The sequence below is a fragment of the Phocoena sinus genome, chromosome 15 (assembly GCF_008692025.1).
Source record: "Phocoena sinus isolate mPhoSin1 chromosome 15, mPhoSin1.pri, whole genome shotgun sequence".
NCBI lineage: Eukaryota > Metazoa > Chordata > Mammalia > Artiodactyla > Phocoenidae > Phocoena > Phocoena sinus.
In genome coordinates, this window is record NC_045777.1 from 62,919,643 (window position 1) to 62,938,780 (window position 19,138).

General features: G+C 46.4%; 1 protein-coding gene across 5 annotated transcripts in view; it reads left to right on the forward strand.

Moving 5' to 3' along the window:
• LOC116739903 (nodal modulator 1) overlaps positions 1–19,138 on the forward strand; it is a 52,819-nt gene that overhangs the window by 7,824 nt on the left and 25,857 nt on the right. For all 5 annotated transcript variants that reach the window (XR_004345738.1, XM_032604782.1, XM_032604783.1 and 2 more), the window contains exons 4-15: positions 548–648; positions 1,341–1,447; positions 3,604–3,676; positions 5,512–5,664; positions 6,774–6,911; positions 7,243–7,332; positions 9,820–9,925; positions 10,117–10,267; positions 14,706–14,880; positions 16,234–16,375; positions 17,397–17,528; positions 18,580–18,716. Coding sequence is in view for 4 of the 5 variants with exons in the window: in XM_032604782.1 (XP_032460673.1) it covers positions 548–648; positions 1,341–1,447; positions 3,604–3,676; positions 5,512–5,664; positions 6,774–6,911; positions 7,243–7,332; positions 9,820–9,925; positions 10,117–10,267; positions 14,706–14,880; positions 16,234–16,375; positions 17,397–17,528; positions 18,580–18,716 (1,505 nt within the window). In the remaining variant the exon portion in view is untranslated. The remainder of the gene's footprint in view (positions 1–547; positions 649–1,340; positions 1,448–3,603; positions 3,677–5,511; positions 5,665–6,773; positions 6,912–7,242; positions 7,333–9,819; positions 9,926–10,116; positions 10,268–14,705; positions 14,881–16,233; positions 16,376–17,396; positions 17,529–18,579; positions 18,717–19,138) is intronic.

Here is a 19,138-nt window from a genome sequence, read left to right on the forward strand (position 1 = left end):
CGAACTCCTGTACTTCGTCAGGAGACAGATGTGGAGCCAGACTTTTGGGGTTGAATTTGGGCTCTGTCCCTCACAAGCTCTGTGATTTTAGGAGATTCTTCAACCTTCCTGTGCCCCACTTTACCCCTCAATCGGCTGCAGATGTTACTACCTACCTCTAAGATAGTTGTCAGGATTAAGTGTACTTAGCTCAGTGCCTGGTCTCTGGTGGGCGTGCAGTAATAAAACTCTTTGGCACTCACTGGATTTTCCGTGGGACTCTGAGATACAGCTCAGCTGCAAGACTGTTACAGAAGTATATTACACTGCAAACTCTGGTTCCCTTTGGGGTGGGGGAGTGGGTGTCAGGATGTAGGGGTGGGAAGGAGACTTTCCCTGCGTACCTCCTTGTGCCTTCGGATTTCAAGCCATGTGAGTGGCTCAGAAGTGAATACAGTGACAATTAAGCAGTTCAATGTGTTTTACGCCGACAGTTTCATCCTGTCCCAGAACTCAGCTTGCTCTTGTGTCCTGTACCCTGTTCCCCCCTCCCCCTGTCATTGGGCAGAGCCAACCACCGTGGAGCTCTATGTGGATGGTGTGAGCGACATCTGCACGAAGGGCGGGGACGTCAACTTCGTGTTCACGGGCTTCTCCGTGAATGGAAAGGTTTGGCATTTGTCACATTCGCTCTGTGGTACATACTGGGTCTTCTCTTACCTTTAAAAAAGCAAGATGTTTTTAAACTGGGGGCTTTGAGCCCACAAGGGACCCACAGATGAGCTTCAAGAGGGCCTGGGAGCTCAATGAAATTGCATGTAAAACGTAGCGGGTGTTTTTAGGGGCCGGGTCTAGGTTGCTGGTCACTCCCCTGTCCGAGTATAGATACCAGGATGGCTTTTTAGAGGGACACGTTCTCAGGGGAGAGTTCCCCCTCCCTGCACCCAGCAACGTGGTTGAGATGCGCATATTTATTGCCTTCCTTTTCTTCATGGTGGGTTTATTCTCCTTTCCCTTGACCCTGAGAGTGAGGGCCTTTGGTCCCGGCTTTTTGTGTGGGTTTCTTGTTAGAGATGGGGACCCTGGGTATTTATTCTTTCGCAGTGGTTTGTAAAATAATTGTGCATCTTTAATTGAAGGTGTCTTAGAGTCAATGAAACAAAGTGTCATTTTACTGTTGCTGTTCCCTCTCCCTGTCCCCAAGCCTCCCTGGGAAGGGTATCCACAATCTGTACCATCTTTTCCAAGGAAACTTGACCCAAAGAAGGTCATGGGCTTCGTGTGGGGAGCAGGATGGACCGTGCGGCTGGGAGGAGGACGTTGCTGCTGGGTGGCTCCTAACTCCTCCGTCTCCATGGCAGGTTCTCAGCAAAGGGCAGCCCCTGGGGCCCGCAGGAGTTCAAGTGTCTCTGAGAAACACAGGCACAGAAGCAAAGATCCAGTCCACAGTCACACAGCCTGGTGGAAAGTGAGTCATGCATGTTACGCCCTGCCCTGAGGCTAGAGCCGGGCCCTGATGTGGGGGGAGCTTTGGATTTAGGGAGACCTGCGTTCAAATCCTGTTTCGGCCTCTTAACTTCAGTCGGGTTCCTGCCCCTCAGGGCCTCAAGTTCCTCATCTGTAAAATGGAAGTCATTTGACCCGTTACATCTAGCGTTGATGCAATGATTAAATATGAGATAAATAAAGCACCTGCTGCAGGGCCTGGCATATGGTAGCCCTTCATTTAATGGTTGGGACTGGCTCTGGAGCCCGACAGCCTGGGTTTGAATCCTGGTTCCCCCATTTGCTAGCTGTCTGCCCCGGAGCAAGTTACTTAACGCCTCTGTGCCTTCGTTTCCTTATTTATAAATGAGGATAATCATGGAACCTACCTCTTAAGGTTATTGAGAAGATTAAATTGCGATATTATCGTTTCAAACTGTCTGGCATAGAATATGTGCTTAATAACTTAGCTCAATACAGATTAGCTCAATTACGATTTTTAAAAATCATTTTATCGGGCTTCCCTGGTGGCGCAGTGGTTGAGAGTCCGCCTGCCGATGCAGGGGACACGGGTTCATGCCCTGGTCCGGGAAGATCCCACATGCCGCGGAGCGGCTGGGCCCGTGAGCCATGGCTGCTGAGCCTGCGTGTCCGGAGCCTGTGCTCCGCGACGGGAGAGGCCGCAGCAGTGAGAGGCCCGCATACCGCAGAAAAAGAAAAAAATCATTTTATCACTATTACATCACAGTCATTTTGTAGTTGGAACTAACGACTATTTAATTAACCTTGCTGAGTCATATTTAAAGCATTTATGTAATGGATTTATATCGTTGAGTTGTAAATGTTAATAGATATGCCAAGATTAATATCAGAATAGTTCCACCTGATAATGTTGGAAGCATGCAAATCACCACTGACTACTTCAATACACAAATATGACTAAACTGCAGAATAGAAGTTTGTAATGAGTCTGTCAAGTACATCATCCAATTTTTAAATGATGATTGTTGAAATTATATTTCAGTTTTGAAAAATACTTATTGATGCCTCTCCAACCCCCTCCCCTGATCTGTAGAGGATCAGAGGAGGGGGTTGAATGTGGGACTTGCATTTTCTCTAGTTTCAGTAATTTGCTGCTGACCGAGCTGGGAAAAGTGACTTGAACTTTCCGAATCACTTTCCAAATCTCTTTGCTGTGCGCTAACTAAACTGACAGTAACATGCAGAACCGGGATGCTATGAACGTGAGGTAGAGGCTGAATCTTACCCAGGCCAAAATCCAGTGGCAGTGTCAACTCTTTTGTAGCAAATTGATTTCCAGGCTCTATCCAGTTATTACAGGCAACATTGGATGTAATAAAATACCACCACAGAAGAAGAAATTGCATGAAATTTTTGGAGTTCATATTGCTGGAATTAGCCCTTTCATGGTCCGATGCTTTGCAAATCTAAAGAGCTATATGTGTCAGAATCCTGGTAGTGGTGCTTCCATCCTCAGCTCATCCCACTCTGGTCTTGGTTTGTTCACAGCTGCTAGAATAATCTTTGTCAGCTTCTGGTTTCATCACAGTTGCTTTGTGCAAGAACCCAGATTGGCTTCTATTTGTGTCTGATAACAGGTCTTAATAAACTCTGGGGTAGGAGTCAAGCTCATTGTCACCTGCCCTCCCCTAACGCTTAGTGTCATCTTGTGTAAGCGTCCGTCTCAGCTTATTGGGTCTGTCCTCTGTTCTTTATCCACCTCTCGTCCATTCCCACTTCTTCTGCTTTGGATGCTTCCCTTCTCTCCTGTTCATGCCTCTCACTCTGTTAACACACACTTGAATGTTCTGTGACTGATCCTTGCTGAACCACAGGGACTGGTTTTTAGGCCAGAAATTTCTGGGGTTAAGGGAAACATGAGCCTTCCTTCCCATTAGCACATGAACCCCTCTCCTTGCACACAGCCAGTGCCCAATAAGTGTTGTCTGATGAGGATTTGTACAGCGAAGGATTGAATTTCATTTATGCTCATTTAACTGGCTAAGGGCAAGTTCGTGATAACTCAAACATTATTTTCTTATGCTTCCAATAGTTGTCCTAAAATTAGAAGTGCATGAGTTGTTGGCAGAAAGTGAAGTGGTATTTTGTATTTCTCAGGTTTGCGTTTTTTAAAGTTCTTCCTGGAGATTACGAAATCCTTGCAACTCATCCAACCTGGCCATTGAAAGAGGTGAGCATTTATTTCAGTTATGTCGATGGCCATGCCAACAGTGTGCTGGTCTGGGGACAAATGTAGAGGTTTTCAATTCCAGGTATGAAATGATTTTATGGTTTTTCTAGAAGTCGATGGAAAAAAACAATGGTGCTGCTGATTAGTTTGGTGGTACTTATACAGGAAAACTCCCTCCATGTAGCAGATGTTGCTTATATTGGTTTCAGTTTTAGGTAACAACATTGTCATCCTGCTGTGAAATTGGTCTGTTATTAACTGTAGCTATTTTAAGCCAAGTCAACACCAGAAGGACCCGATGAGATTATTTTATTGTTCTTTTTTTAGTCTGTAACAGCAATCTATAAATATACTTAACAATTTAGAAACTCTTGTACATGTGCCCAAGGAGAATGTATAAGAATGTTTATTGCAGCTTTGTTTGTAGTAACAGAATACTATAAACAACCTAAATGTCCATTAAGAGGAGAATGGATTGTGGTTTCATCACACAGTAGAATTCTGTATGTCAGCAATAATGAATGAACCAGAGCTATGCATATCAATATGACTGTGCTTAAAAGCATAAAGTTGAAGGGAAAAGGCAAATTGCTGAAGGATAAGGAAATGTGATACCATTTATATAGTCATTAAAAACACTTACGATAATACCACTTATGGATACATTCACATGTAGAAAATTGTAAAGACGTGAGTGGGAATGGCAAACAGTATGTTCATTATGGTACTGATGTTTGTAGAGGGAGGGAGGAAGGGGACGTGGGCATCTGCAAGGGTCTAGAATTGTGTTTCTTCTCTTTTATTCTTTAGCTGGTTGGAACTTATATAGGTGTCCTTTGGTATAGATCCCTATATCTATTTTTTGTTTGACTGAAATAGTTTATAACAAAAGATAAAAAAAGGAAGAAAAATACTAAGCGAGGTTCTGTAATAACTGTGAAGAAACAAATTGAAGTTAAGACTTAAAGAACATTTTGACAGGCTTAGTTTTTATATTAGTTTTGAGGCTGCGTCTCATTTTTTTGCTAAAGAAACATCAATATTTCAGTTTTTACCTTGTAAGTTTTACGCATTTATAATTGATGATATAGTTTCACACCTAGATATGTCTGTATTCTTTTTATGACTTTGTTTTCAGGATTTTTCTCTTCTGGGCAACATTGAAAAATGTTTCATTTGAAACCCCATAGCTTACACATTATAAATAGAATACATTTTAAGGTTTGCATTGTCTGTTAATTGTATACATAAAGGAATTTGAGTTTATTCATGTAAAATTGTGTTTTAAAGTAAAGCAGGCTGTTAAAAGTCAGGATAATGGCTGCCCTTTGGGGGAGTAGTGACTGGAAATGAGCATGAGGGGAGCTTCTAGGGTGCTGGTTCTGTTCTGTGTCTGGGTGTTGGATGCATGGTGAGTTTGGGAAAATCACTGTGCTGGACACTGAGACTGTGTGCAGTGTTCCCCATGTGAATTATACTTTGACAAAGAGTTTAAAAATACACACATACATACCATTAAACATGGAAAAAAATAAAGCATGTTCATTAAAAAAATTGGAACATACAGAAGAGCATAAAGGAGCGGAAGTGGAAAATCTGGAAGGTGGAAAACTGTAAAAGAGGTAAATTGTTACCATCTAGACGAAATCACCATCATCTCCATTTTGCCACAGTTCCCTTCACTTCATTTTGCGAATTAAAAAACAGTTGTTATGGTACTACACGTGCAATTTTGTATGTTGCTTCCCCCCAGTTAATATTTTAGTGTCAGCATGTCCTCGTGTTGTTAAACGCTTTGTGTTTATTCTTTTGGAAGTTGACATCTTCTCTTGTAGGCGAGCACCACTGTACGAGTAATGACCTCCAACGCCAATGCCGCGGGCCCCCTCATAGTGGCTGGCTACAACGTGTCTGGCTCTGTCCGCAGTGACGGGGAACCCATGAAAGGGGTGAAGTTTCTTCTCTTCTCTTCTTTAGTAACCAAAGAGGTAAGCAAAGAAGAGTGAAGAACAAGAGAGATTGTGGGCAGGGCTGGGGGCACGGGGGATCACAGACTAAGAATACACGGTTTCAAATGCAGGTCAGTTTCAGACTAGAAGACAAAGGTACGGTTACCAAAGGGGAAAGCTGGGGGGTGGGGAGGGATAAATTAGGAGCTTGGGATTAACAGATAAACACACCACTACATATAAAATAGATAAACAGCAAGGTTCTACTGTGTAGCACAGGGCACTATATTCAATATCTTGTAATAAGCTATAATGGTGAAAGAATCTGAAAAAGAATATATATATGTGTAACTGAATCACTTTGCTGTATACCAGAAACTAACTCAACGTTGTAAACCAACTATACTTCAATTTAAAAAAAAGTAAATAAAAAATAAAATGCAGGTCAAGGTTGATTTATGGTTTCAGCATTTAAGAACCTTGTGTTTCTCTGTTGACTCACAAGAAATTGAATGTCTGCACTGGGAGGCAGTGGAATTCAGTGGAAAGTGCACTGCCTTTGAAATCAAACAGACCCAAGTTCAGACAAATCCCAGCTCTGCCTCTGACCAGCTGTGTGAACTTGGGCCACTCCAGTTTCTTACCTGGAGGATGGTGACCATTTTTAACTTTTCAAACTTGAATGTAAAGATTTTATAATCTACTATGTCCTCTGCTCTGTCCTAGGTTTCAGAAATATATATTTTGTGAAATAAAACTTATACAAGTTTTTTTTTAATTAATTAATTTATTTATGGCTGTGTTGGGTCTTTGTTTCTGTGCGAGGGCTTTCTCTAGTTGTGGCAAGTGGGGGCCACTCTTCATCGCGGTGCGCGGGCCTCTCACTATCGCGGCCTCTCCTGTTGTGGAGCACAGGCTCCAGACGCGCAGGCTCAGTAATTGTGGCTCACGGGCACAGTTGCTCCGTGGCATGTGGGATCTTCCCAGACCAGGGCTCAAACCCGTGTCCCTTGCATTGGCAGGCAGATTCTCAACCACTGGGCCACCAGAGAAGCCCCTACAAGTATTTTTAAAGCATGGCTATTTGATAATAATCAGAACATGTAAGTGGAAAAGGAAGTCATTTTGGGTTTTTTCTCCTGGCCTAGGATGTCCTGGGCTGCAACATCTCCCCAGTGCCTGGGTTCCAACCCCAAGACGAGAGTCTGGTGTATTTGTGCCACACGGTCTCCAAAGAAGACGGCTCCTTCTCCTTCTCTTCGTTGCCGAGTGGAGGCTATACTGTGGTGAGTGAAGTCGACTTCCATTCTGTTTATGTTTGGGACACATATCAACGGGAAAAGTCAGTGCCATTTGGATATCAAAGGACTGAATGGTTGGCCTGCAGTTCCATAAACATTTTATTTAGCAGTTACTGAAGATGTAACTCTGTCCCCTCAGTAACAGCTGGGAATAGTGCAAGTCTTTCTCTTGCACAAATCTGAAACAGTTATGATTAATAGTGTCTCTTTGCCTGCTTTGAACCCCTAGTTATTTGTGGGCTGCTGGATTGAGTGTTAATATTGATGGTTGAATCATGTTATTGGCTCTTGGTAATTAACCGACTTTTTCTTCCAGATACCATTCTATAGAGGGGAGAGGATTACCTTTGACGTTGCTCCTTCTAGACTTGACTTTACAGTGGAACATGACAGCCTGAAAATTGAGGTAAGGCCTCTCTGTTGGAGTTCCCATCCCTGGGCACAGGTGTTGCAAATGTGTTAAAAAAAATCAGTTTATCTAGAAGTACTGTTGGAAAAAAACAGAATGTTGTACTCTCTTCCACTTCATTCTGGGATCCACTAGATCCTTCACCTCTCTCACATAATGTCTTTATCTTAGAGAATTAGAGCCCTATTTACATCTACTTCATTCAATGAAATATATTTACCAAGTGTCAATGACATATATTTTAGGTACTATTCTAGCGATGGGCATATAGCAGTGACCCAAAGAGGCAAAAGTTCCTGTTTTTGTGGAATTCATGTTCTAATGGCAGAAAGAGACAATATACTTAAAAATAAGTAAATAAGAAAGTATATGAGAAAGTCTTTGTTCTTTAGAAACATAAAGCAAGAAAGGAGATTATATAGTTTCAAGGTTAAGATAGGGTTGAGGTCTCATAGGTTGTTCTTGGGAAGGCCTTAGGGTGAAGGTGACTTTTGAGTAACAACCTGAAGGGGAAGAGGCAACGAACTGTACTTACATCTGTGGGAAGAGTGTTTAAGACAGGGAATGGCAGGTGCAAAGGTCCTGAGGCAGGAGTGTGGCCAGAAGGTTTAGGGAACCCCAGAAAGGCCAGGGTGGCTGGAATGGAGCAAGTGAAGAAGGGAGGAAGAGGAGAGAGTGTCAGAGAGATGGTCGGGTAGGTTGTGCAGGTCCTGGTGGGCCATTCTGGGTAACAGTTGGCACCACTGAAAGGTTCTGAGCAGAAGAAGAGGTGTGTCCCCTCCAGCTGCCATGTTGAGAAGAGTCTGCAGGGGGCAAGGTGGAAGTGAGGGACCAGTTGAATAGGTGAGAGCTGACAGAGCCCGCAGTGGAATGACAGGTGGGGTGATGGATGGGGTGATACAGGCCCTAAAATAGATGGTAAATGTGTTTTTCATCATAGTTCTATCTTTAATTACAGACGTAGAAAATGGTTACTGTAGAAAATTTGCTAGATAGAACAGATCCCCGAAGAAAACAGCAGTCTTTCATAAGTGGACCACCCAGTGTTACAGTTATTGAAAAAATTAAATTTAATCGTTTTATTTTAATGTTACATTAGAAAGTACTGTGTTAAAGTAGCTTAAACTGGTGGGAGCTAGCTTTTAGGTCACATTCTCAGTGGGGTTCTCACTCTGCCTTTTAAGATTCAGTAAAGCATTTGACTGTAGCGCTGTGCCCTGGAGGGGGGATGGAAGGGTGAAGGTCAAGTCCTTCGTGCTTCAAGGGGCTTGCACAGAAGGATGGGGGCAGGTGAGTGGGGAAAGACATTTCCCAGATCACAACCAAATGCAAGGTTTTAAACAGACATGAATGGAATTTCAGGGAGTGGCTTGTAAGCTGTATGAGGTCGGGACCGTTGAGTCTTATTCCTTAGTGTATTCCTAACACGTGATTTAGTGCCAGGTACGTGGTAGGTGCCTAATAAAAGTGATTGTTGAGTGAATATATAATTTAATAGGTGGGTTAACCACGTCTTTTTAGAAGGATCAAGAAGAGCTACCTGGGCTTCCCTGGTGGCGCAGTGGTTGAGAGTCCGCCTGCCGATGGCAGGGGACACAGGTTTGTGCCCCCATCCAGGAGGATCCCACATGCCGCGGAGTGGCTGGGCCCGTGAGCCTTGGCCGCTGAGCCTGCGCGTCCGGAGCCTGTGCTCCGCAGCGGGAGAGGCCACAGCGGTGAGAGGCCTGTGTACCGCAAAAAAAAAAAAAAAAGAAGAAGAAGAAGAAGAGCTACCTGACTAAAGAGGAAGCCATTTTCTTAGAGCTCAAATGCTGTTGCATATATGCGTGCATGCATCCATCCATTCAGGAGTCATTTATTGAGTGCCTACTGTGTAGCAGGTGACTGAGTCAGAAAAGGTCCCTATCTTCATGAAGCTCACATTCTAGTGGGAGGTAGACAAACTAGAAGAAATCAAACAAGGACATACCAGATAATCGGGAGGTTTTTGCTGAAGCCTAGAAAGTAGGTTAGTGTGATGGACAGTAACTGGCTGGGGCGTGAGGCAGGGGCTCCCGAGAGAGGGTAGTTAGAGCATCTCAGAGGTGGTGACAGTTTGAGCTAAACCTGAAGGACGAGAAGGGGCGGCCTCTCCCCCGTCCTCTGCAGGTGTGGGAGGAAATCCAGGCTGAGGGAGCAGCTGGTGTGAAAGCCCCTCGTGGGGAAAGCATGCAGGAACCCAAGATCAGGATGGCTGGAGCCCTGCTGAGTGCAGAGAGCCAAGCCCTGGCCCTCACAAGTGAGGAGGCCCCAGACACATAAACCAAGCGGAAGACAAGACGTGGGAAGGGGCTGCGGGTGGGTGAGCTGGCAGGGAGCTGGCTGGCACGGGGCACCAGGAGAAGGCAGCGTAGGCAGGGGTGCTGAGTGGCGGTGTGAGGGGCATGAGGGGGGCTTCTGCGGCTCAAGCACATGACAGCCTCCTCCCTGTTCTTCATCTTCTAGCCTGTGTTCCACGTCATGGGATTCTCTGTCACTGGGAGGGTCTTGAACGGACCTGAAGGAGAGGGTGTCCCGGACGCGGTGGTCACCCTGAACAACCAGATCAAAGGTGGGCAGACACGTTGGGCCCTGGCCTGTTTGTCTGGGCTGGGTTTTGCTCACAGAGAGGAATGGAAAGGAAAGAAAATCTTAACGACTCTATGAAAACATGCCAGCTTTTGGTCTCGAGTATCCCTGTGTAGATGAGGGCTACACAGTTGTTTTTGTCTCATCCTTTGTTGGCCTGTTTTTGTTTTACAGTCAAAACAAAAGCCGATGGCTCGTTCCGTCTGGAGAACATAACAACCGGGACGTACACCATCCACGCCCAGAAGGAGCACCTCTACTTTGAAACCGTCTCAATCAAAATCGCACCCAACACGCCTCAGCTGGCTGACATCATCGCCACAGGGTAAGGCGGGCGTGCGGGGCCTGGAAGCGCCGGTGCTTACGTTGGCGGCCAGTGGAGGACAAGACCACCTTCTGTCTGACCGTGCGTTTCTGCCAAGGGTCCACATCCAGTCTCAGACACCTATGGAGAAACTCAGGCTGGCTTCTTTAGAAAGATCAGAGCTAAGTGTTATAAACTGAAGGTGCTTAACTGTTAGCTGCTTCAAGAAAGTCATCTTGCTTCAAAGTTAAAATGGGTTCAAGTTAGGAGAAGATCTGTTACACCTGACTTCACATCTGTGAGCCTGCCTTGGCTTCACTGGAAGATAATGTAGTTGGTTGAGAACGTTTGCTGTAAGATGCTTCGGGTCGTTGTCACAGTTCTTCCCACTTTGTACTTATTGTGAGTTGTGAGGGGATATCCCGTGGTTGAATTCCTGTAGTTTTACCAAGTAGTGACAGTGCCTAGTGCAGAGAACCCTGGCCTTGGAGTCAGAGTTTGGGTCTTTCTCTTATCCGTGTGTCACCTATAGAATGGGGAGGCTGCCATCCCTCCTTGGCAATAGGTGCTCACTAAACAGTAACTTAACGGGGTGGGGGTTGGTGAGCAGGGTCTGCGTGGAGAGAAGCCTCTCAGAGCAGCGCGGTGCGGATGGGGGCATAGCACTTGGTGTTGCTGGAGTGTAAAGTGCTGGGTGGATGAAGGGGACAGATGTCAGAGGGCCTCCTCACTCGCTGTTGGAAGACGGGGATTTTCACCACCAGGGAGAAAAGTTAAGGGGCCGGTGAACGGTGTGAGCACGGAAGTAATGTGGTTAGATTTTTGTCTTCAGTGAGACACTGTGGTGCCACGGCTGGGGGGAAGGCCTCGAAGGGGAGAGGAGAGGGTGCGGGAGGCCTGAAAGCAGAGTTGACGAGGGCCTGTCTTATGGGGAAGTCAGGGACAGATCTGGAAGATGTCTTAGGGTTCCCAGCCTGAGAGGCAGGATGGCTGTGGACGGGGAGAGGAGCCTGTCGGGGATGAAGCTTAAGTTTTGGCCGCGGCGGTCCATAGGCCCACTAGGTGGCGCTCTCCACCACGTGCTTGGATAGATTGTAAATCAGGAAGACTCGGCCGCAGGTGGCAGCCAGAACCTCGAATGTGTAAGAGCAGGTAGAAGTGGATCAGTGGACCGGAAATAGAATGTCAGCCTTCGAGGGGCGGTCTTAGGAGAACCTGGGGTGGGGGTTTAGGTGTGACCTCCCGACGGTCTCGGAGGTTCAGGAGCTGAGCCCTGAAGGCATGCTTTATTGGCTTGGTCGCTGAGGAGGTGACCGTTGTCTGTAGGCAGGCGGGGGGTCCGGGTCTGGGGTTCAGTGTTGAAAGGCAGGTGAGGAAGCAGAGCACCCGTGGAGCCTGCTGCTGTGTGTGCCGTGGTGGAGCCTCAGGAAGTGACTCCTGGGCTGCAGTTCTCCCTGCTTCCCTCATAAACAGTTCTGAGCAGCGACTCCAGGTGAGCCACCATGATAAGTGCTGGGTGTGTACAGGGAACCAGGCTAACGTCACAAAGGCAGGGGTCCAGGAGACAGACTGAAGACGAGGAGTCAGTGACGGTAAGTTGGGGTGGGTGTGCAGGAAGAGCTCGGGGACTCCGAGGGGACTTCGTTTAGGTGGGGCGCTGTGGGAGCCGAGACCTTTGGGAGGACCGAAAGGTAGCCGAGTGGAGGGCTTGGCAGGCAGAGGGGACAGCGTGTGCCAGGGCCTGGAGGGGACAGAGGAGCTCTGGGGTCGGGGTGGGGACAGCCAGCGTGGCTGGGGGCAATGGTGAGGCTGGAGGGCCACGTGGCCTTGTAGCCATCTTGTGGGGATGGGCTTCTCCCCAAGTGAAGTGGGAAACCATTGATGAGTTTTCATCAAGGGAGCCGCGTGGATCAGGGCATTTTGGAAAGTTTTGGGGTTTTTTTGTCTTTTTTTTCTCCCGACTGCTGTGTGAAGAGTGGATTGGAGGAAAGCCAGAGTATAAGTGGAGGGCGTAGATGGGAGGTGTGACAGTTGTCTGGAGGAGGTGGTGACCGGTGGGACCTGGGACCCTGCTGGTGGGGGAGGGAGGAGGCGTAGGTGGATTTGATGAGTGATATGGAGGCTTTGTGCATCAGAGCCCAGGTTTCCTATTTGAGCATCAGGGTAGATTGAGGAGGTGCCATTCATGGAGATGAGAGAACGTAATTTAATTTTATATTTATTTTCTTCTTTAAAGTGGAATATTTGGGTCAAAGAAAGAGAAACAACATTTGTTGAGCATAATTGGAAAAATTCATCATTTTCCTTTTGGTCCGTTTGCCTTTTAATTCATTGATATTTCTTACTCTTTCTGTTTTTCCCTTTTAAAAAAATTATTTGCTAATTTATTTGAAAATCAAACTCTGACTTCTGTCTAAATGGCAACGAGAATATAGTTGTCTTATGATGCACCAAAATTACTGATTTCTCTTCATTAATGTATTAAATCCTGATGAAATAGTTTATTGACACATCAATTTTTAAGAGCTTCAGTATAACAAAACACTGTCTTACTGGCTTTTTAGTTCTTTTTCTAAACTAAAACAATATATATTTGAGGTTTAGGGTAATTGGACACTTATCTTTTATTGAGAGTACGAGCTAAAACTGATTGTATGGTTAAAATATTTAAAACTTAGGCAAAGAGGTTCAACTTGGAATGAATAAGGGGACTTGCCCCCCGACATGGGCAGAAATGAAGGGAATATGGAAGGTCCTTGAGAATAATTCCATCAGTAGTCCCTTCCTATCCATTTTCTCTGATAGTACACAGTAGGGAACCAAAAGGCAAGCCTTTGAATCTAGATCAGGGGCTGGCACACTTTGTCAAGGACCAGAGAATAAATATTTCAGACTTCATGGGCTGATAAGGTCTCTGTGACAAAACCCGCTACAGACAGTTCATAAATGAACGGGCTTGGCTGTGTTCCAGGAAAACTTTATGTGTGGACACTGATGTCATAGTAGCATGTCGTTTATTGTGTCATGAAATAATCTTTTGATTTTTTTTTTCCCCCTTTAAAAGTGTGAAAACCATCTTAGCTCACGGTCCCTCCTGAAACAAGTGGCTGGTGTGACTTGGCCCGTGGGCTGTGGCGTCTTGCCCCTCACTGTCCAGCCTGAGCCCCCATGGCCAGGCTGGTCACATCCCTTTAGGGAGACGGCTGTGCTCTCCTTCGCTCCCAGACTTCACACACACAGCGTTCCACCGCCTTCTTGTTCCTTCTGCTGTTTTTTCTTTGCAGCATAGTGGGTGTGCCAGCATTTAGTGCACCCCATAATTATCCAGCGCTAAATCCGGCATTTTTTATTCTCCTTCTGTCAAAAGGCACAACTGATTTTTTATCTAAAGTGATTCTCTTTAAGATTAGAAAATATTATCTTTAGGCAGTTGAAGAAGCGATTGTGGCCTCCAGCTGTGGGACATTATTACACTTAAACGCACCGTCTAAAAATGAAGACGGTCACTCCACGGATGCCGGGCTTCGTTGGTGTTTATTAGTGAGCAGATGTGCCTTTCATGTGCTTCTGGAGGTGTGCCTTGTAGCACTTTACACACTGCTCATTGCAGTCTCCAGTCTGAGCCATTACCTTAATAGGGCTTTTCACTTATAAGTTGCTTCTGTGGCTCCTAGCTCCTAAAGAGTTCAGTTTTAGCTCTGCATTTTTGTTTAACTTAATTACCTTTACTATTCAGATCTCTCAGATTGCTTTTATCTGTGCATTATATATAATCACAGGCAAGGAAGGCGTCTTTGATAACCCTGCCTTGTTTTATCCCCTGGGTAATACCACACTTTCATAGGCAGCTTACAGCTCTTGCTTTTTTTTTTTTTTTTTTTGCCGTACGCGGGCCTCTCACTGTTGTGGCCTCTCCCATTGCAGAGCACAGGCTCCAGACGCACAGGCTCAGTGGCCAGGCTCACGGGCCTAGCAGCTCCACGGCATGTGGGATCTTCCCGGACCGGGGCACGAACCCATGTCCCCTGCATCGGCAGGCGGACTCTCAACCACTGCGCCACCAGGGAAGCCCAGCTCTTGCTTTTAAGGACTAGTCCACATTCTCAGTTCGAAGCTGCTCCACCATCCACGACCCAATTATCTGAAGCATTTTTATCATCCACAGATTGTTTGAAAATTGCCTCTGCAGTGGGAGATGGCCAGATGTCACCCAGAACATACAAACAGCCCTGCCCCGGGCCCTCGCTCTGCCTTTTCCTTATGCAGAAAGAGGTCCAATCTTCTTTCTAAAGGTTGCTTTTAAAACTGGAGTCATTTTGGCTACATTCCTATCTCTTCATTAAGATCATACTAGTCTGAGGGACGAGGGCTGAAAGAGGGATGCATAGTTTGGGTTGCTAAGCACCTTTCCTGTGATAATTGAGTTCTCATGCTGGAATGAACGGTCCCCTTGTTGCAGGTTCAGTGTCTGTGGCCAGATATCAATCATTCGCTTCCCTGACACTATCAAGCAGATGAGTAAATACAAAGTTGTCCTGTCCTCTCAAGACAAGGACAAGTCTTTGGTCACCGTGGAGATGGATGCTCAGGGATCATTCTGTTTTAAAGCAAAACCAGGGACCTACAAAGTCCAGGTATGACGAGTTTTGTTCTATTTAAGATATTTGAAAAAAACACCAATGATTTTAAAAGGGTTATTTTAAAATGGGGTTAGAGAAGGAGCATTTCCATTCCCAACTTCTTATTTTGAAATCTTTACATTCCTGCATGTCACAGTTAGTAGAGCAGGCAGGCAGCTGGTTTGAAGGTGATGCAACAGGCCTTTCTCTTTTCCAGTCCTGATGTTTATTAGGGGTTAGTATCAGGCTGCCAGTCATGCCTCCACCTTCTCAGGCTTCTGGCTGCTGTTGAATATCCACAGGTCCCCAAAGGAGATCGCAGTGAACTCTTTATTCATGGCAGCTCAGTAACATCCACAGAGCATGGCTTCTGGACCCTGAGGCCAAACAGAGCTTCCCTTTTCCTGCCTTGCTGTAAATTGAAGACGCTGGGCAGGCACCACCTAATTTCTCCATCCAGGCAGGTGGAGAAGCAGGGGAGACCCTGGCTTGTAGTCTCACTGCCAGGGTGAAAGCCTGAGCACTGGTGGGGGCAGTGGGCAAGAGATGAGACAGAAACGGAGGTCAGGCCACCGGCCCCGTGCGGTCTCAGGCTCTCACCCGTCAAGTCAGCTGCTCCCTGGGGAAGAGCAGGGGAGGGGATTGGGAAGGGTCCTTCTAAGACTTTGCTCCCCTGTAGGGCCAGTGGGATCCCCCCCCGCAGCCGCTAAGGAGATGGGATGGGCGCACAGCCTTGCCCCTGCTTCCACGAACAGCATACTGTGTGGGTGGGCAGCTCCTTTACCAGCCAGCCAGTGTCTTGTGACGTTGGCCACATGGACAACCCTTTAGAGGCCCTTTCAGAGGCATAATCAGGCCCTTTTCCAGGGAAGGGCAATTCCAGAATGTGATCTCTACCAGGGATGAAGAAGGCAAGCACTGCCTCCTCTCCCAGTCCCTCTTGTGAACTTGACAAAGGCACACAGAAATGAGGGAAGAAGAAATGGCCCAGTTCCACTGTTGGTCATCCACGTGGCCTCCACAAGTTCACAGCTTGTGTCACGAGTGACCTGAAGCCAGGATCAGGTTCTGGGATTTCGTATGGTTTCCACCTGGGTGCACATGATCAATGACAGCTTTGCGTGCCCTGATACGCTTCTGTGTACACCTGGCGCTGCTGAAGGCTAGTGCTTTATGTCTGCCTAGAAATATGTTTTCTTCACACCGGCTGTATGCAGATCTGTTGTGATTATAAAACTAGGCCTAGGAATGAACCTTCGTCCTGCAGAATCCGTTTAGCCTTGGGCCCAGGTGGATGTTCTGGTGCCACGTCGGTCAGGGAGCAGCGGCCCTGATGCAGCCGCTGACCTTGTTCTGTGTGTCCCACAGGTGATGGTTCCTGAGGCGGAGACCAGAGCGGGGCTGATGTTGAAGCCTCAGATGCTGCTTCTGGCTGTGACTGACAGGCCTGTGATGGACGTGGCCTTCGTGCAGTTTTTGGCATCGGTTTCGGGGAAAGTCTCTTGTTTGGGTAAGATGTCAATTGAAAGCAAGAACAGATAGGTTCAAAGAAGTAAGTGGGGAGAGGTGGGATTTTGGTGAGCTTTTCCTCACTGGGCGGCATTGAAGGTAAAAGCAGAAGCTGCTCCGGGGAGTGGTGTGTGTCTGAGAGTCTGTGTCGTGTGCAGTTCTTTCTGAATAATTGCCACAAACACCATATCATTTCTCTTTGAGTAATGCTGCCTTGGCTTCCAGAAGAACATGTGGGTTTCTTTTTATTGCCCTCTGACTCTGAAAGGAAGATGGTAGTTGGGCCCAGGTTTCCATCCCAGCTCTGTCACTTACCACTGTGAGACTGTAAGCATGTACTTGCCCAGCCTCCGTTTTTCTTCTGTAAAATGGGAATACTACTGCTCTCGGGGTTTTAATGAGGCTTAAATGCGGTCATGTCAAGCGGGAGTGTAGCACAGTGGTTAAGATCTTAGACTCTGGAACCAGACCGCATGGGCTTGAACCTTTGCTGTGTGACCTGGGGTAAATTACTTAACCTCTCTGTGCTTTGAGTCCCTCATCTGTAATGTAGAGATGTTAATGGTACCTACCTCACAGGGTAGTTGTGAGCATCAAATGAGTTACTGTATGTATAGCCGTTGGAAGTACCTGGAACACAGCAAGAGCCATATAAATCTTTGCCATTATTAGTAATATTACTATGATGATGATAAAGGGTCCAGTTCTATACCTGGTATGAAGTGGATTTTCAATAAAGTTTCATCACCTTTGTCTATTTTTCTCTTACTCCTGTTGATGCTCCATAGATATTACTTCCCCTAATGCAATAATTGCTGGGTGGCTTCATTGTTTGGTACCGATGACAAGCATAGGGGGAGACTTCCTAGAATCAAGTAGATGCATGTTAGCTTTGAAGGAACCTCCTGGCACTGTCCTTCAGGAGCTGAGGGATGGGAAGCAGCACACAGAGATTGAGGGTTCAAACGGGTGCTATGGTTCACAAGGCAGTCAAGTGAGGCCCCCGCATCTTTTCTCTGCAGACACCTGCGGTGACCTGCTGGTGACCCTGCAGTCCCTGAGCCGCCAGGGCGAGAAGCGGAGCCTCCAGCTCTCTGGCAAGGTCAACTCGATGACTTTCACGTTTGACAGCGTGTTGCCCGGAAAATACAAAAGTAAGAACCGAAGGCAGCACTTCCTGTCTTTCTAAACTTTCTAGAAACCTGCTCTCAAGTTGCATCCCAGCTGTACAGTTGTACTTGTTTAACTCTTCTTTACCCCTTGACCTTGAATGTGCATTATTTAGCCTTGGGCAGTAATGCAGAAGTCGAAGCTTTATGAGCTAACTGCCGCCTCATCAGGATGACCCACACGCTTCTTCTCATGCCATTTTATTTCTAAATGCCGGAAAAGAGTGAAATAATTACACGGACGTGTTCTACCACTTAGCAGCTGTGTGAGCGAGGCAGCTTACTTGATCTCCCTGAGACTCAGTTTCCCCTTCTGAAATAGGAGTCATAGAACCTTTCTGCAGAATGTAGGACTCATGAAATCCAGTATGTGAAGCCCCTTGCACAGGGCCTGGGAAGCAGAAGGTGCTGGCGAATGTTGTTTCTCTTTTCTCTGCCTTTCTTAAGAAGCTCCCATTGCTTGTATTTTTGCTCTGTCAGAGTTTAGCTGGGAGCTGCTGGCAGTGAATGGCTTATAAAGTAGGCTGATTTTTCTGGGGAATTATATTTTCTATTATGTCAGGTGTTGGCAAACTATGAGCTGAGGGCGACTGCCTGTTCTTATGAATAAAGTTTTATTGGAACACAGCCACGCCCACTTGTTTGTTTATCGTCTGTGGCTGCTTGTGTGCTGCAGAGGCAGAGTTGAATAGTTGAGACCATGTGGCCCGCAAAGGTGAAAGTATTTACTCTTTCGCACCTTACAGAAAAGGTTTGCCAATCCCTGAATGTCTTACTTGTAGTCTGCTCTTAGGCCCAGTTGAATTTCTTTCTTGGTGATTTTAATGGCCATTGGTTTCAGTTTTTCTTTAGCAGTTACTTATTCCCAGTGTGATTAGCTCTATGTGTATACTGACACACACACACACATACATATCTGTTGGTATGTATATGTATAGAGGCTCACACATAGAATTCATTAGCGCTGTTTTTCTGGGGGCATTCAGGGAGGCGGTGTGCTCTGTTCCCACGTGGGTGTGTGTTGTGTCCTTTGCAGTCAGCATCCTGCATGAAGATTGGTGCTGGAAGAACAAGAGTCTAGAGGTGGAGGTTCTGGAGGACGATGTGTCAGCGATTGAGTTCAGGCAGACGGGCTATATGCTGAGATGCTCCCTGTCTCACGCCATCACTCTGGTAAGCGGAGCTTCTGAGGATTCTCTTATGTGGAATGACACTCGCCTTTTAGAGAGCGAGAAGAACTAGCATGCTAAGAGTATTATCAGCATAGATAGTCAAGGCGGATTCCCTTTTCTGCCCCTCGACTCACCCACCTATTACGGAAAGCACCATGAGGAAGCATTTTAAGTCCCTTAGTGGAAAGATGCCTTTGTTTGGGAGATTTCCTTGTCCTGGCTCCACATTAAATTTTAACTTTGACTAGTGATTTGGGGAAGCTGTTGCCATAGTGCAAAGCACGTGGGCTCTGTAGCATCGGGCAAGTTCATTTAGTGTTTGTGGGCCTCAGTTTCCTCCTCTAAAATTGAGATCATAATACTCACTCCCCAGGGGCATGGTAAGGTTTAAGTAACCCTCTTACGTATTTGAAGTTTTCCTGG